At 38.6% G+C, this 17,905-nt stretch overlaps 1 protein-coding gene across 11 annotated transcripts in view; it reads left to right on the top strand.

The window, feature by feature from the left end:
• CTNND2 (catenin delta 2) overlaps positions 1 to 17,905 on the top strand; it is a 669,045-nt gene that overhangs the window by 429,851 nt on the left and 221,289 nt on the right. For 9 of the 11 annotated variants that reach the window (XR_007205226.1, XM_048311841.1, XM_048311789.1 and 6 more), the window contains one exon: positions 3,366 to 3,684. Coding sequence is in view for 10 of the 11 variants with exons in the window: in XM_048311841.1 (XP_048167798.1) it covers positions 3,366 to 3,684 (319 nt within the window). In the remaining variant the exon portion in view is untranslated. The remainder of the gene's footprint in view (positions 1 to 3,365; positions 3,685 to 17,905) is intronic. The other 2 variants (XM_048311808.1, XM_048311833.1) reach the window with 1 other exon arrangement.

Raw genomic sequence — 17,905 nt, forward strand, 5'->3', positions numbered from 1 at the left:
TCAGAATCCACTGAATTTCCATGTAAGTTCTTAAAAAGTGAGGGGAGCAGTCACTACTGAAAGTAGTGTTTTCATGGGTGGTCACTTACATGAGACATAGTACAGGATAAGTAAGTTTTTGAGGCCTTCTGCTTCTTTGATTTTAATCTCAATCTCCTTGTCAGTTTTGGGACTTTGGAAGAGCAGAAGGTCTGGTTTTGTGGACCCCTTTACCTTCAAGCTGCACAAAACTAACCTGCTTCTTTACGGTGTGGTTATGACTTTTGGTTTTACCTTTATGTAGAGGAAGAATAGGGTCAGCAGTAGATCCGGGGCAAAAACATGACTTGACCATGATTCTGCTTCAACCAGGCCAGATCTCAGGCTGGTGGGAGAGGGAAAAGTGGCCCATTTCTCCAGAAACAGTACTGTTGCAATTCCTTCTTTTCCCTCTCTTCCCTTGCTGGGGCAAACCCCCTGTCCTTGTTGTCTCACCTACACTGAGCTAGTTCTGGTCAAAGTGTAGCTGACTTGGATTTGAGAGGAGAGTCAAATGCAAAAGTCAGAGAAAGGGGTAAGTGTGTTCAATTTAAAAACAGGTGAAAAGGTTGCATGACCATATGCAAATGTACCTGGTATGTGAATTCTTTCTGGTTCAGTCCAGGTATGTGCCTTCTGGATGCCCTGTGCTCAGAGAAGATTTACTGTGCTGGGTGAGGAAATTGACTTCTGAATTTGTTTCATTAGACATAATCACTCTGGCTTTGCTGTTTGAATAGCTAAATAGAAGGGAGATCTCAATAGCTTGCCATAGCCTAAAGAGCCACACTTCAGTCAGTAGGTTTGGCTACCAAAGGGATTTGTTTAAGGGAGGGAAGTGTACTGGTAGAAGATGACTTTGCTTCAGTTTTACATACACTTAATTGTGTAAAAAGGTCTGCTAAAGCATAACCCTTTTACAGTCAGTGACAGTGGCTGTAGTCAAGTTAGATGTAGCAGTTTTTCTAAAGTGTTAGTTGTTTGGGTTTTTTGTTTTTCTTTTAATTGATCTGGGTAACACTGTCTGAATAAGCTCAATTGTGAATGTTTAAGTCATAGATTTGTCTCATTCTCATATTCTGAATATGGCACTTCTGTGTTCATTGTGATAAAATTCAAAAGGAAGTAACAGTCTGCTAGGGAGATAATTTGAGAAATGGATCAGAGTGACTTGAGAAGCTTGTAGGTGTTAGACTGACAGCCAGTTTCAGTTCACATAAATACCTATTTTGATAACGAGACAAAGGAGAAAATAGAAAGAAAACTTTTCAAATAATTTAAAAACAATCATGATTTCCATTGAACTGTCTTGCAAAGAAGATGAAGGAAATACTGTGGAATATTTTGCAAAGCAATCAACAATACAGTGAAGCTCTTGTTTTCAGCAGTGTTGGTGGTGTAGAGTTTTTTTGTAATTCCCCATATAATTTGTCAAAAGGTAGCAGCATCTTGTATGGAGTGACAGTGCTAAAGAGTATGCTATGTCAGTATACAATTACATTTTCTCTTTTTCACTTGAAAATATTTCTAGTATTTTCTCTAACTTGTTTTATTACTCTTTTTCTCACAAGGCACCCGATTTTGGTTTTGAACTCTGTATTTTCTGTTAAAATGTGATGTTTGTCTTTCTTTCTAACCCTGAATTTAGCATGATTTGTGCATGGAATGTTTAAATATGCTGATGCTGTTAATGTTTTGGAACTGATGCAGTTTTATGGAAAGGTCTGTGTGTCTTAATTACTCATTTCTTAAGGAGAAATACACACTAGTAAATAAACCAAAACAGTACATGTAAAATGTTGCTATATGAATGAGCAAATGTGATCATAGACTGGTTTGGGTTGGAAGGGACCTTTAGCGTCATCCAGTTTCAGCCCCCTGCAGTGAAGGGACCCTTTCAGCTAGATCAGGTTGCTCAAACTCCATCCAACCTGACCTTGAGCACTTCCAGAGATGGAGTAATAGATAAGTGGGTGATCCCACTTTCTTATGTTTGCAATAAAGTTATGATACTTGCTATTGTAAAATTAAAACTTCAGAACCATAAGAAAAAAAATAAAATAAGTAAAAAATTCAATATAAATTTAAAATTTTCAGGTGTTGTAGTTTTGACAAGGTCATACAAAACCATGGTAATTGTATTTAAAGCTCACTGTATTTTCTTTGCTGAGACTTTGAGATAAAATGCTTAAAACCCCTTTCATGGACTTATAATGCATTAAATATTTATTTTTAAATGTGCATGCCAATGAAAAATCATTGGGAAATCTGTTATAAAAACATATCTCTTCAGTATGAGGTTTTGTCTGCAGCTGAGCATATGAATTTGACCCAGCTGAAAATAGCCCTGGACTTTTGGCAAAAGTATTCTTGTTCTCTTGGGACGGGAGGAAATGGCAACCACCATGAGTTCATGTGCCACTTCAAACAGTCCAAATTTTCTGAGCAGAGCCAGCATTTAATTTGTATCTGTCTCCAGGCCAAAGATGGTGTGGGTATTGGTTCTCTTGCCCTTACAGTGATAATCCATTTGCTATTAACTGCACTTGGGTTCAAAAATACTGCATGTTTAATCTGGTGGACTGGATCTCCACTACCCAGTGCTGTAACAAAGAAATATAATGGGCTACAAGAGAGATTAATAAGATTTTTGAGTTGCAGAGGCATTAAGTCAGTTTAAAGCTATTGGTTAAGCTTCTCAGAGCTGGTAATGCATTAATCTTGAGCTGTGGTGTATGACCACAGCCGCTGCTGGCGTGCATTAAGACATCTACATGGTCACCTTGTGCTTAGCTGTTTTTCAGACTGAGTTAGCAATAACACTCTCCTGAGTCTTAACTTAAGGTGAAATTTGCAGGAGATGGGTTAACAAAGTATATGCAGTGATTCTCGGTATCAGGTGTTTGGTTTTACCTGCTTTATGGATAGCAGGGCTGCAAATCTGGGATTGCTGGGTATTTCTTCTGCCATGGAGCCATCTGTCTCAGTTTGGACTCTTGAGCCTGCTTTGATCCTCCTTCTGCTGACGTCCACCCCTTTAAGGACTGCAAAAGCCTCACTCAGTGGTGGTTGTGAACCTTAGCTTGACTATTTCCATGCTGCTTTTGCACTTCCTTCATTTTGTGTTAGTGCAGTTAGAACCCCAGGTGAAAACATCTCTCCAATCTGTTTAATTGGTGTTAAGGTCTTCTAGTCCAGAACTGGCATGTCATTTAGAAATTTGTTTGATGGTTATTTCCTTCTAAGGTTTTGAAAATGACAGTGTTGCTTGTTTCTTTTTGTTTTTTTTCTCATTCTTTTTGAACCCTTGTTTTATATGTGTGTGTTTTTTTTTTTCCTCTGCCTAGACCTGGTTAACCAGTTCTGTGAACAGGTCCTCAATTTTTTACTTTGTCCCTACTTTCCTGTCGTAGCCCCATCTTCCCCTGGTGTCGACTCCGTACCCTTACAGCGCACAGGCAGTCAACACGGCACACAGAACGCAACCGCGACCTTCCAGAGGGCCAGCTATGCGGCCGGCCCAGCCTCCAATTACGCAGACCCCTACCGACAGCTGCAGTATTGTCCTTCTGTTGAATCACCATACAGCAAATCTGGGCCAGCCATCCCACCCGAAGGGACCTTGGCTAGGTCACCTTCCATTGATAGCATTCAGAAAGATCCCAGGTGGGTGAAACCTTCTTCATTGTCTTCTATTTCTTGCTCATGCGGAGGTTTGTAATTGCAATTTGCTTTGTGTGTTTCTGCTGTTGGATATAAAGAAAAGCCCACCTGTGGTGGTACACGAAAGACTTTGTTTGCATGATGACAGTATAGTCCTAATGCTTCACCTTGGAAAGCTCTCATGAGCTCTTCTGTGCAATGAAATGATTGGAGTGGTCTTGAATGTGTGTGTTTAGCCTGCTTTCAGTAGTGCCACCCCTCAAAAGCTTAAGAAAAGTAATTTTCTCTGGAAATGGGAGGAGTGAAGTTGCTGTTGACTCTGTAGCCATTGTGGATTGAATTTTCAAGTTGCTTCTTGGGCAGAAGTTGTTGCAGTTCTTGGTTTGTCTACATTTAATGTTTATAAATGCTGCAGAAAAGGATATTTCGGTATTGTCCAGTGAGACTGAGCAATGTGAAAGCAGCATGTAACCAGGCTTATGTTCCACCCCATGTGTTGTACAGGCTTCCAATGCCAGTATGTAGTAAAAGAATGTATGATTACAGCTTTGCAGAAATGGTTATTACTGTGCATGCTTTTCAGATATTTATCTCAACTTCTAATGTTGCTAATGACCATCCTCATCTACTTAAGGAAGATGCAAGGAAGAAACTTAATAGCCCAAGCAGGCACATAGATTAGAGAGAGAATTTTCTGGGAAATTCTTTGAGTTCCATGATAACAGCAAAAGAAATGCTAGCTGGAGTCCTCAATGCACTTTGTGGTTTTGTTGAGTTTTCTGAGAGAAAAGAAAGCAATTCTCTTTGGTAACTTGAGTTTAAACTTGTTGAAAGTGTTAATTTATATCAAGGTTGTATTTCGGCAGACGGTGTGATTTATTTATTTATTTGTTTGTTGTAATGTGTAATTTAATGATAGGAGAGTCCAAAAATTTGCCTGCAACAAAAATGCTGGAGGTTTTTAAGTAACAATTTGAAGAGACTTCTTTCCCAAAATTAAAAAAAAAAAAAATTATTCTCTACTTGTTCAGCATTATAGCAGTTCTTTCTCTCTCTCCACCCAGGAACAGAACAGCAGATAACATTTTACGGCACATCAGAAACATCACTGCTTGCAGAGTTTTACTTGTTGAGAACACTTCTGTTGTCAACCTTTTTTTTTCCCCCTTAGCTTTAACTGCACAAATTTGAAAAAATATGAATTTAATTGCTCTCCTTCTTCCCCCTGCCCCAAAGCAAACATTGGTAACTAGAGGGAAAAAGTCTTTTTCTAAAACAGTGGTATTATATTTGTATCCCAGAATATAAGAGCCCATGTAGAAAAAAGAGCTTTGCTTCATAATTGTCTTATGTTGAAACTTAAAGAAACTTACATTAGGAGTGCACTAAAGCAGAGGAGAAATGACTGTAATCTATATGAAATGTTTTTAGGAGAAGCATGATGGTGTTGAAGATACTATTCCCTATAAACAGGAAAGACAGATTTACAGTATCTCTACAGGTCTTAGACATAATATCTTTTTAAGAAAAGCTTATTTCTGTTCAGTTGCTTTGCTGTCACTTTGCAACTGTTAGCCAGTTAATGTATAGGATACATGCTTGTAAAAGATTTCTTCTTAGAGGTTTTTCATTTGCTTCTTTTTTGGTTCTTCCTTGTCTTGCGATACCATTTGTACATTCATGAGTATTGATTTCTGTAGGTAAAGTAGGAGCAGGCAGGCATCTAGGTATAAATTTAACTTCATAAACCCTTTAGAGGGGATCATTAAATATTATTACCGGTTACTATTAGATGGATTGGAAATTTGTACAAAACTTTTGTAAGTAGGTTTGCATTACTCTTGATTTCATTCATTTGATCCATGGGCTGTGTGTGGTGTATATTACTATTTCTGCTCTTGCATGTTGGTTTGAATCATTCTGATAAAGAAATATCAGAAACACCCTTGATTATGTTATGCCTTAGTCCCCAGAAACCATACTAAACCAAGGGAGACTGACTTGTGAAACTGTCTGTGGCCTACAGCACTTGCTGATCATTCAGCTATTGGAAAGACACTGAACATTTAAAAGGCATGTGAAGAAAAGTAACAAAAGCAATCAGAATGTTTTTAACATGGTTGATTTCTATGAATAGATTACAAAAATGTCAATAAATTACAAGTGTGGAAGTGATAAGATGAAAGTCTTTCCAAATATCTCAAAAAATAATATGGAAGGGCAGAAATTACTTAAGGTAGAATGTGGGAGATACAACCAGGAAAAGGAAAACGGCCCAAATGCAACACAGGCTTTCAGTGGCTGTGTTAAGTTGTGCTGTATGCCCCCAAGGTTTACCAGTTACACCTTACACAGCAAGAAAAAAATACACAGGTTGGTCAGGAGCTGCACTTTGTCAACTGAGAAGTCACAAGTGTCCTTACAGCCGTGTTGCTGCTTTTGTTGGCTGGTTGGTTGGAGTGTTTTGTGACTGTCACGAATCATGGAGGGCAATAGTAGGCATCATTTTCAGACACCAAACCTACCTGTCCAACCAGAGGTCCAAAAAAATACGCAGTGTCAGAGGAAGATCTGCAAGACAAAAGCACACTATTTGCAGGCTTTTGATTAGCATTTCCTGTGTGTCAGTCAGCTCAAGATGAAAAATAGATATCCAGAAAAGATTGTACTCACCCTAATAAGCAATCAGCATTCCTAAAACTGAACATCATTTTCTGGATCTTTAATTCTGACAGAATTTCTGTGTGAAGGCCCAGAAAAATGGTTGGCAGGCACTGATGTAATTTACAATTTTTTCCATTGTTTTCACCATGTAGTTTGTCTTACTGATACTCCCAGTTTTAAATACGTGTTCTGAGCTGACATTTGGCAGATGAAATTTTAGCTCAACATCTGTTCTGCATCATCCAGCTGTCATAAAATGCAGTTCAGTGTTCATTAACTTAAAGTTTAGGACAAAAAATTAAAAAAAAAAAGGGGCATTAAGATGTTTACAATCAAGTTTGTGGCAGGAGATAATTTTTAATTTATGCAGGTAGACTGTTAACTCATAGGAGCTCATAAACCAGGTAGTAAAAACTTTACACATACGTACTGTTGGAGAGTGAGGCTTTGTTGTTTAAAAAGGAAGTAAGTCCCATATCACTGTCAGAAAAAAAACATTAAGTTCTGCTTATGGGAAATGGAATAGTTCATATCATTACAGTTGATATCATTACAGATGGGTTTTTCAGAGCATTCTTTTATGTTTACTTCATATAAAAAAAGGAAAAGAAATATGAAGTAGGGCTCTGATATCAACTGTTTCATGCCATAATCTCTTTTATGAAAATGTGGTATAAGGAGGGAAAGGACACAATATTTATTATTATTTGGTTCCTACTGAACTGTGAATGAGAGAGGTCTTGAGTATGTTAAAGTATCAGAAATACATGTTAATGTGATATTTGCCTACCTGCTTTCATGAAGGAAGATTAATCTGTCTCTTGGCACCAACAAATTATCTGTGGTTTGTCTATTTCTAATTTATTATTGTTGTTGTTATTATTATTTTATTCCTTAGTTTTATTTTGTCTATTTCTACATTTTAGAAACTGGGGCAGTCCTAGAAGTAGAAATGTTGGGATCCAGCTGTCCAGTTTTTATTCCAAAATCCATACTTGCCAAATGTGTATGAATTACTTAATTTTTGAGGTTTTAACCTAGTAAGCAACCATGTACATGCTACTGATAAGTTGCACTTGCTACACAACAGATGAAAACCAGAACATTTTCACATCCTCCGTTTAAATACGTACCAGTGAGGTTTTGTGGTTGTAGTGGTTTTGGTGGCTTATGAACTCACTGTGCGTGGTTTGATGTGTCCAGTCAACAGGTGTTCTTCCTTGTTGTGTGACTTCCCACCTGTTTTTATTTACACACATATACACAGGTCATCTCCTGCAAAGAAGCTGTCGAGAAGCTGAGGTAACAGCAAGAATGATGTGGAATACATTATGGCTACCAAAGTGATTTTCAGAGCTCGGTGTCCATTTCATATGGCCTTGAATTATGTTGAAAATTTGCCATTATGGCTTCACCTTTCATATGTTTCAGAACCTTTAGAACTATTTATTCAGAAAAGTGGAATAATTTGGTGAATGAAGCTGTAAAAGCTGTAATGTATTCATTATAGAGCAGACTGTAATAATGATTAGGCTCTTGTTTAAAAAGAAAAAACATGAGCAGTAGAGAATCATGTTGCAACTTTATAAGAAAAGAAGAAATTAAACCCAGCTATCTTGTAGTGGTTCTCACCTTTAGAACTGTCTGGGTGTAGATCAGCACAGAGACAAGAGTTTTCCAGGTATTGCATGATTTAACTGTAATACCCTGAAACATTTCTGCTCTGTTTTGTGTTTTCAAAGTCAACTTCTCATTTCATTACCTCTGCTGACCCTAATTTCCTCCTAAGCAGAAGATGACAGTGCTGTCTGTCTGTCTTCTAAACTTTTGAATTGGCTTTCTTTTCACTTATGAAAGGATATAAATTAGATCAGAACATTTTGTGTGAACTGTAAGTTTCAAAACTCATCTTTTTTCTCTTCTTTTTTTTTTCCCCAAAAGTATATTCCATTTGCAAAGTACAAGCTAGAGAGCATTCTTTTTCTGTAGGAAAAATGATAGAAGTAAAATAAACTCTAGTTAAATTTCTGTGCTCCAGTAAAACCACCTATGAGATTAGCACACGGAGTTTGGAGTATGGTCTGGTAAATGTTTCTGCAGGAGTCTTCTCCATATATTTAATCTCACTTTCTTACAAGGATTAATAGTGTTAGTCTCCTGGAAGTCTGAATAGCAACCACACTCTCTGAACAGTCTAAAGAGGTAAGAAAATAACAGTATAATCCTGCACATGTGCAAGGTTGGCAGTCTTGGTGGGAACATGTCTGGTAGGTTCTTTGGGAAGGGTTGTCACCTTCAGAAAGAAACTTCTGGTGAGATAGAAGGCCTTGCTGTGACTGTGGTACAGGTGGTGACAGCATTATGCAATACTGCCATTTTCAGGCCTGAGACATGGGCTGGGGTTTTCAAAATCCCAAGGGATTGGTGGTGGCATCGGTGGGTTTCTGGCCTAACTCTCTAATGCAAGGTGTAGAAGATTGAAGTTCACATTTTCAGTCTGGGTGAGACAGAACAGGGCTTGCACATACTCCTTCCTGCTTTTATGTGACACAAGGCATGATAGGCAGCTCTCCTTTTCACTTAATTGTTTTCGAAAGTCCCTCTTACCCTTATCTGAAATTAAGGGTAAAGGGGAAGGTTTCTCCACAGGTGGTAGTAGTAGGACAGCCATGGGAAACACACTTTTGGTGAATCAGAGCATGTAAATTTTGGCAGTGTAGGCTTATCTCCAGAAGCAAATGGTTCAGCTTTCTAGGTCCTGTGAAAACCGAAAGATTTTTTTTTTTCCCATCAAATTTACATAAGCCAGGCCCCTTGTATTGGTAGAAAGAATCAGACAGTGTTTGAGAGTGCTCATTTCATAGGTCTGTGTTTATCTTTTATACAGGAAGGAAGTACCAGGTTTACTGTCCCTACACAGAAATCATACAATTTCTCAGGATTTAATGTTTACTCCTCTGAGCATGAAAAACTGACCCCAAAAGAATAAATCTCAGGAGTCTAAACAGCACAAGAAACCCCCCAATTCAAGAATAACAAGTCTGGAGCACATTGTAATTCTTCATACAGATCTCTTCTACATGGAAGGTGGGAATTTTTAGTTAGTGCACAAGTTAGTTTTTAAAAAGCATAGCAGCTATGATAACATAAACAGCAATCTGTTTCTCTTTCCTGATGAAGATAATTAAGAATGAAGCTTGCTTCTTTAAAATAAGTGAGGATGTAATCCATAGACTATCCTACAGTCTGTTAATTCGGGATTTTGGGACCTAGCTGGCAACCTTGTCTGGAAAAGATTTTCCTAGGGAGTATTTAGTTCCAGCTTGAGCATGGCAAAATAAGCAAGCATCTGACTGGTTCTTGCAAGTGTCAACTTATGGCGAGGTAAAGAATTGATATCCAGAACTTGTAAAACTTATTTTTGTGTGTATTTGAGCACATTGCTGTATGTGCCAACAGTTCCTGTCTTTCCACTGTTTACATTAAGGTGGTTTATAAGTGGCTGGGGAGGTGTTTGGCACAGGTGGAGTAATTTCACAGCACAGCAAATGCAATTCAGTTTGTACGGAATTATCCACCTGTATTTGCTATTTTTTTTTCACTGGAATTTGCCCCATATTGTTTAGCAACCTTCTTTCTCTAGGAGAAATGTGTGGCAGTAAAAGTCATCCCAACCAAACGAAACCAAAGAAACAGGAAAATTAAAAAAAATCCATGAACTGTAGTATACAGGAACGAAGCGACTCTGCTTTCAGCTCGTGAAGTACTTACTACCCACTTGCTCTCCTTTCTGACTGGTACCATTTTACTGACAGTGCCGGAGGCCACTCAATATTGTTGCCATCCTGTCTTTTAAGAAGTCTGATCCTATCATTAGCAGACCTGCTCTACTGCAAGCACAGAACATCACACTTTCAGGATATTACGGTAACATGGATGGTGCTGGTCTATGTAGTTTGAATAATGAGTATATCCAGGAGAGCTTACAGTTCCTAACCTATGAGCAGAGTAGAAGAGGTCATGCGTAGCATTTTATTTGGCAGGTTATTTATGCAGTATGCATGGTATAATTTTGAGAGAGATGATAACCTTGTCTCTTGTCTTGATCTGCAAGTTTAGCTCTTCCAATCCTCTCCCTCCACCAGAAGGTAATTCTTTTACATTATGCTGAAGGGAGGGAAGCAAAAGGCTCCTTAGGTACTTGTGACTGGGGCAGGGTGTTCAGGAGGATGCTGGCAGGAGAGCCGCGTAGTATTGTTAAGTGCACATCTAATAGCTCAGGGGAGATGAGACTGATGTCTTCTTTTTAAAGAGTTTTGTTATTTCTAACCTACCTTCCTCCCCAATGCTGGTCTGCCACTTGAAGAACAGCAACAAAGCCCTTCCCTCTCTTTCTTTCTTCATCTGTTGTGTATTTTAATGGCCTCATTCATCCAAGAAGAAGCAAGTGGACAGTGTACCTCCTACTGTCTATAGCTCATTTCTGGTTCTTGCATGGCATTACTGAGCTTCTAATGGCAAATATGTATCTCAGTGCAGTTTTTGCCTTTGTTTGCCATACATTTTTCTCAGCATCCTGTGGCTCATTTGCAAACTTTGACAGATGCAAAATCTGTGTGGTGCCTTTCTGTGATGACAGACTGTAAGAGCCAGGAAATGTTGCAAGTATATTTTCTAAGCAGACATTAAAAACATGGAGAATCATACTTTCAGGCTTTAGTGGGCTCATGTAAGCTGTTACAATCTCCTGGCAAGATAAACCACATAAGAAGCTTCTCAGTAGTAACTCTTGGACATCTCATCAGCCAAATGGATAATAATGATCTTACTGTTTACAGGGACGTTGAGAACAAGTTAAATTTTTAAGGTGCTTTGAAGTTCAAAGGATAATCTTGCTTTTACTTTCATGGGAAATATGATGGGAGGGAGAAGAGGGAAATAGATGGAGAAGATGAATGGGGGAAATTTTAAAGAAGTGAGATAAAATCAGGACACATAGTCTCAAATTTTTTTATTAAAAGAAGCAACTGAAAGCCATCCTTGATCCTGAGACAAACTGCCATGCAGAGATTGTTAGTTTCAGAAGCTGGACTTCAGTGTGATATACCACAGTTACTTTATAAGCAGGAAACAAGAGCTAACATTGAGAGTGCAGAACATTTCTGCAAGATAGTAACATCAAGCGTTTGCTGAAGAAATATTTCTAGTGTAGAGCCTTTGAAAGGAAAGAATGATCAACAACTTTTATTAGTTTGTAGCAGAACTTTATTGCTTTTATAAATGAAGAGCTTGACTTTAAGAACTTCAGCTCTATATAGATTAAATACATTAGATGGGAATAAACCTATCTGTACCAGCTCACTCAAGATCACAGAATCACAGAATATTCTGTGTTGGAAAGGGCCCATAAGGATCACTGAAGTAGAATTGTTCCTGCTCAGGACACCCCAGGAGTTACACCATGTGCCTGGCAGCATTGTCCAAATGCTTCTTGAATTCTGTCAGGCTAGTGCTGTGACCACTTCCCTGGGGAGCTGTTCCAGTGCCCAGCTTCTGGGTGAGGAACCTTTTCCTGATATCCAACGTAAACCTCTCCTGACACAACTCAGGCTATTCGCTCAGGTCCTGTCACTGGTCACCACAGAGAAGAGATCAGTGTTTCTTCCTCCTCTTCCCCTCGTGAGGAAGTTGTAACTGCCAGGAAGTCTCCCCTCAGTCTCCTCCAGGCTGAACAGACGAAGTGACCTCAGCCACTCCTCATACAGCTTCCCCTCCAGACCCTTCCCCATTTTCATAGCCCTCTTTCGGGATCAGAGCCTGATGTGAAATCTAGCCTTTATTTCTCTGGTGCATCACCATTTCCCTGGTGATCTCCACTGCCTTCACTTAGATTGTTCTTTCTCAGCCTCCTCCACTGCCCTGTTCCAGGAGCTCAATGAACAAGTGTGGTTCAGAGATGCACCTCAGTTCTTAGCATTAAGCGAGCGGTTTCCTAGGAAGCAAAAGATACCACTGATCCCATAGAAAACTGCAGCCATTGTTGCCAGGGAAACTCCTAGTCTCTAGACTTAGTGTGAAATATTTGGGGTTTTTACTTGTTTGGTTTTGGTTGGTTGGTTTCTTTGAGCCACTGCAGCACCAGTTGGGATCACTTGCTGCTTAGCTTGCCATTTACCATTAATAATTCGAGGGTCGTGTTTGTCTTTACTGTGCAATGAAGTGGAAGGATCTGGATAGCTGAAGATCTGGAAAGAAATGGATAGGTTTTCTTAGCCCAAAGGAGGACTAATAGTGAGATGTCTAGGTTTCCTGAACATACCAAATATAAAAAGATGGAGGAGGAAGGCACATGTGGAGAAAGGAAGAGCCATGTAAATTCTGTCCCAAGATAAAACAAATAATTTACTTCAGGAAAAGAGCTAAAGCTACACAGGTATAAAGAAAGCATTTTAATATAGTTTTTACTCTTTAGAAATCATTTGAAGTTAGCTTGATAATCTTTTTGTTCCATGTGAGGACATGATGTATTTATTTCACAGATTTCTTTTTGAAGAGGAGGGCTGATTTTTGTTTTTATTCTGTTTGAGGCTATGTTTTTCTTTCTACCTACCTGAAATTGAGGATCTTGAGTGTAAAAACTTGGTTGGAAAGTTTGGGCCTGGTAGCTGCGGCTTAAGGAAAGTGATGCTGTGTGTGTGTGTTGGTGAGAGGAATGAGTACAGGCAACAGAGGTGTAACAGGGTTTCTTAGTAAAAGCAGCTCCCTTGCCTTCCTGTTAGCCAGGGCTGTGTTACATTTCATTGTGACTCTCTCAAAATCTGTGCTGGTCCATCAGCCTCACTTTATTCTGCCTCTTGTTGCTAGTGTGAAAAGTGGTCTCTTTTCTTGACTGGGAGACGGCTGCTAGGAGTCAAAGGGTGAGCCTGGAGCAGCCTACAGGTGTTTGTTTTTCAGAGGTGTTGGTACTTTCCTGTTAGCTGAGTGATATTGCTGCTGTGCCCATTCTGGTTCAGAATTGGAGCTGCAGATCTGAAGCGGGAGGGTGCGGTGAGTTCCCTGCTTGCAGAGAGCCAGGGTGTCCGGCCTGCTCACAACTGGGGATTTGCTGCCTGTGAAGTTTACTGTAGCTGAAGACACAAAATATTTGAACTGTTTTAGTCAGTTGTAATTCATGTCCAATGATTCACAGAGAGGAGCAGCCTCTCTCCTTCGGTGAAGTGATCCTATAATTACATACATGTTTAGGTCACCGTAGCTAGAGTTATGGCTTTAAAACGAAAGGAATTTGGTTTCTTCCTGCAAGACACTGGCCTCTAAGGGCTTAGCCTTTTTACGCCTTTTTAGGTTTTTGTACAGTTCTGTGATTCCTTCCAACACCTTTTAATAGGGAAGCTTTAACTTTTTTCTGCATGAGAATAGCTGTTAAATATCTTGTAAAGCTCTGGCTGCACACAAATGGGCACACAGGGGGATCTTTTAGATGTTTTGCTGTTAGCTTTTTCAGGAAAAAGTAGGAGAAAGGGGTTTGATTTCTCCTGTGGCTTTACCTGAGTTTGCCATGGTTTGCCAAATTACAGAACCTCTGTTTCTGCAAGGCATTTCATCTCTCATGTATTTAGAAATTCTCCTGAATGCATGAAATCATCTCTGCAGGATGAAATCTTCTTTGCATAGTCTTCTCTGGTGAATGTTTTTTTCATTTGTCAGCAGCTACATTTTTTTAAAGAAATTTTATCCTAAACTATCAAGGTTTTAGCTGCAGCTGTGAAGGGATAACCGATCCTGTTAGCCGCTGCTTTTTCTGTGGCATGGCTCCAGCAACCATCTGTTACCTTTATGCTTCTGCATGATTTACACACCAGAATCTCCCCTCATAAAAAAAACCAAAAAACAAACCCCCAAAAAACCCCAACAAAACAAAAACAAAACAGCAGAGAAGTGCTGCACAAAAGCTTCCTTTGAAGCATGTAAGATTATATATATTATTTCAGTAGACATGGAGGACCAGTTCTTGGGTCTGATAAGAGAGACTTTAGAGCAATTTGGTTATGTTGCATAGGAGGAAGGGGCTGCCTTTTCACAGGGGGAAATGCCTGCATGAAATTTTCTCATTGGGAAGTGTGTGCATGACCTTCACAGAGAAATTAAGAAATGCACACTGACCGCCTCTCCACCTTTTCCTTTCCAGTTATGAGTTCACGCTGATCAATTTTCAAGTCACCTAGGTGGAAATACTTTCATTGAGAAGCCTGTTTATCACCCCCTATATGCCTGTGATCATACCAGTTGTACACATGGGTGCAGTGAAACTGAGCCTAATAGTTCCTAATCCACAGTAGGTTTGTTACTAAGCCAGATTTGCCTCATAATAATAATGCAGACAGGTTCTCAGAATAACTTGAAATGTGAATGCAGAAGCCTTATTCCTGCTTCATTTTGTATTCATCGACATAAAGCCGTCTGATACTGAACTTACATCTTCTTTGCTTTTGTGGTTTTAAAATAAAATTCGATTTTGGCTTAGATTTTACTATTTATTAATATTAAACATAACAGTTTCAGTCTGTTTCAATGCTTGTACTATGGATTTTTTTGTTGTTAATTTTTTTTTGTAATTAGCAGTAAGAATGTGGTAGGAGTCATCAGCTTCTCAGCTATTTTCCAAGTACCTGTGATGAGAAAAAGTCTGCACTTCATTGCTAAAATGAAACAAAATAAGGTGTTTTGGAAGGGTAAAGGGAAGACCTGATAGAGCTGTTCTCCTTCAAAAGAGATTTTCTCGAGGAAAAAAAGATCAGGAAAACTATCTGTGCATCAATCTTGCTAAACTTTGTTTCAGAGCACTATTTATTTTGCCTCTCTACAGTTAAGAGTAGAATGGGTGGCAGAGAAATTACAGAGCTGGTAGGTGGCATCTGAGACGTGCAGAATAGTGAAGGTAGTCCGTTACACTTGTGTTGAGAATTTCAGCACAGCCTGAAGGACGATTAAATGCACAAAGTAGTTTTCAGAAACATTTTTAAAAAGAACTATTTATGAGCTCACTTCTCTAACATTTTAAACTTCTTTGGAAAATGCAGTTCTCTGCATGTGGTGTTGATTTAGTTCCGTGCTGTTGCAAGCTTCTTGGGAAGGCTAAATTTATGGTGCTCCCAGTTGTGCTGAATATAAGCAATATAAGCTAAATCCTGCAGTCTTTTCAAAGAGGAAATTCCATTTACTTTGTAACATGACTTTGAATGCAGTAAGTGCAACAATTCAAAGAAACTTCTATTCTGTTGGAATTTTGACAGTGAGTCTTGTCATCAGTAGTTAAGAGGCAAATTTTTAGGTTTGGAGCCCTGTTATTTTTCATTAAATAATTAAGAGGATAAGAGAATAATGCTGTCATGTGACGTTTTATTAGATTACAGTGAAAACTAGTGAGTTTCAAGAATTTGGTGATGATAGTTTGAAGTTCAGCATTTGTTCACAGTACAAGCAGAGTCTGGAATTTTATCAGTATGTTTCTCTCCACTTTGTGAAACTTGTATGTGGGGGAGAAAATGTTTAAAAGGCACTGTTGTCAAGTTCACAAAATACGTGCAATGAGAAATACGTGGAGAAAGCATTTTCAGCCTGTTTCCTCTAAAATGGTTTTGTAGTTTCCATGTACCTCTCTCACATGCAACAGCTGAGTTTCCCAGCAAGTTCACAACAGCTAGAAGCAGTTCAGGGATGGTTTGGGTGGGTTTTTTTTCATACTTTCAGACAAATAAAGCTGCTTGATTCAAACAAGAAAATAACATTTCTTGGATAATAGTTCTCTAATAACTTATCACTCAAATGGTGAGATGTTAGTGTAATGAGAGAAGTATTTTTTACTGTCAACATCTCTGTAGAGTAAAAATTTTGTTTCAGTTGGGATGTCAGGGATTCTGCTTTAAAACTTTAATTAAACTTCTGGAGAGTTATGGTTTAGATTTTTCTTGTAAGACCTAAAGTTTGAACTCATGTCTCAGCGGTAAAAAAGTAAAGCAAATAAATTTTTAATAGAGAAAGTTGGATTTTCATATGCTGGTGTTTGGTTTTGTTTAGTAAATTCAGAAAAAAATAATGCTCTTTTGAAATAAAAGCCAGGAAAAAAAGAATAAAAATTAAACTGAGTAAATGTAGCTTTTGAGTTTTCTGGGAATTTAAAGACTGATTGAATGTTTAGAAAGTTCAGAGGGAAGAGGCATGGTTGCTTTCACATGAGTGTTGTAATCTTGTAAAAAAATATGATCTCTGACTTTGTTTCTTTTACCTTAGGGAAAGAACATTTTGGCAAAGAACATTTGTTTCCTCATTCTCCCCAAACCATGTAAAATTTAGGCTTTGTATTACTGAATTCTCTTAGGATCCCATTGAAAAGGAGACTGGTATGAAGATTTATGTATCTCTCTCAGTGTGTGCCTGTGATAGTGATAATGATGCAACTCCCTTGAGAAGACACAAGTTGGAATGGAGGCTATCAAAAGTGCCTGGAGAATGACTGGCCAGTATCCCCTTTTAATATGCAAAACAAAAGTAAAAATGTGGATTGATGCTGCTGTTTCTGCACATATTGCTAGCATTTAAATGGTCCAGTGGTTTCATTTTGCTGTACACGTTCCAGTTTACATAAAATTGCACATCTTTGTCCTGAAGAGCTTGGGTTCAATTTGAAATGAGATGCGAAAAGCTGGACGGATGAAGAACAAGAGAAAGAAAGGCAGGGTTAAAACCAAAAGCAGTTAAATTGTTCAGATATGCCAAGGATTAATAATGGGTAGTTTCTTCCTGGACAGGTCTGCTGTGAAAGCCTGTGGGAAGGATGCCATGTGAAAACTGCATAAGTATTTTTGGAAGATGTGGGCAAATATGTGCTCAAGGTTGTTGTGGAAGGAGCTTTTCAAAGAGTACAGTGAAGGGCAGAACTCTGAAGGACCTTGTATATCTATGAAAACTATGTAGAAAATGTAGCCAACTATTCTCAGCAGTCTCATGATATGATCTTGTAAAAATCAAAATTGCTTTGAAAGCTTGGCTGCTGGAATAAAAAAACACACATCTTTGAAATAGGCTAGCAATTTAACTGCACAGCTATTAAGTCTGGTTAACTAACTCAGGCAAAAAAAAAATTATGTTTTCTTTACCACTCCACACGTGACATTTGCTAAGCTTAGCTTATTATATATACCTATATGTTTCTGTGTATATATCTGTGTATGTAGTATTAAGTAGGGCTTTTAGCTTGAGCACATGCTGGCCATGGAATGTCTTGAAAACAGAAAATGCAGAGCACAGGATTTTTAACAACAACAGTTGAAAGACTTCCTGTGGAAACTTCAGTCTTTCTGTATATAAAATAAATACAATTTAGATATGTAGTGTGTATGCATATGTAGAAACCATAATCTATGTTTACCTGGCGTGAATCTGTGTGCTGACAGCATGTGTGTGTAGGTGAGGATATGGAGCACAGGAGAAGGGTGTGATTTTTATTCAAAGACGTGTGAGATTACTTTGGTTTATAAGAAACAGTAGGATAGGTACAGAG

This window comes from Corvus hawaiiensis, chromosome 1, assembly GCF_020740725.1.
Source record: "Corvus hawaiiensis isolate bCorHaw1 chromosome 1, bCorHaw1.pri.cur, whole genome shotgun sequence".
In the NCBI taxonomy this organism is placed as follows: Eukaryota; Metazoa; Chordata; class Aves; order Passeriformes; family Corvidae; genus Corvus; species Corvus hawaiiensis.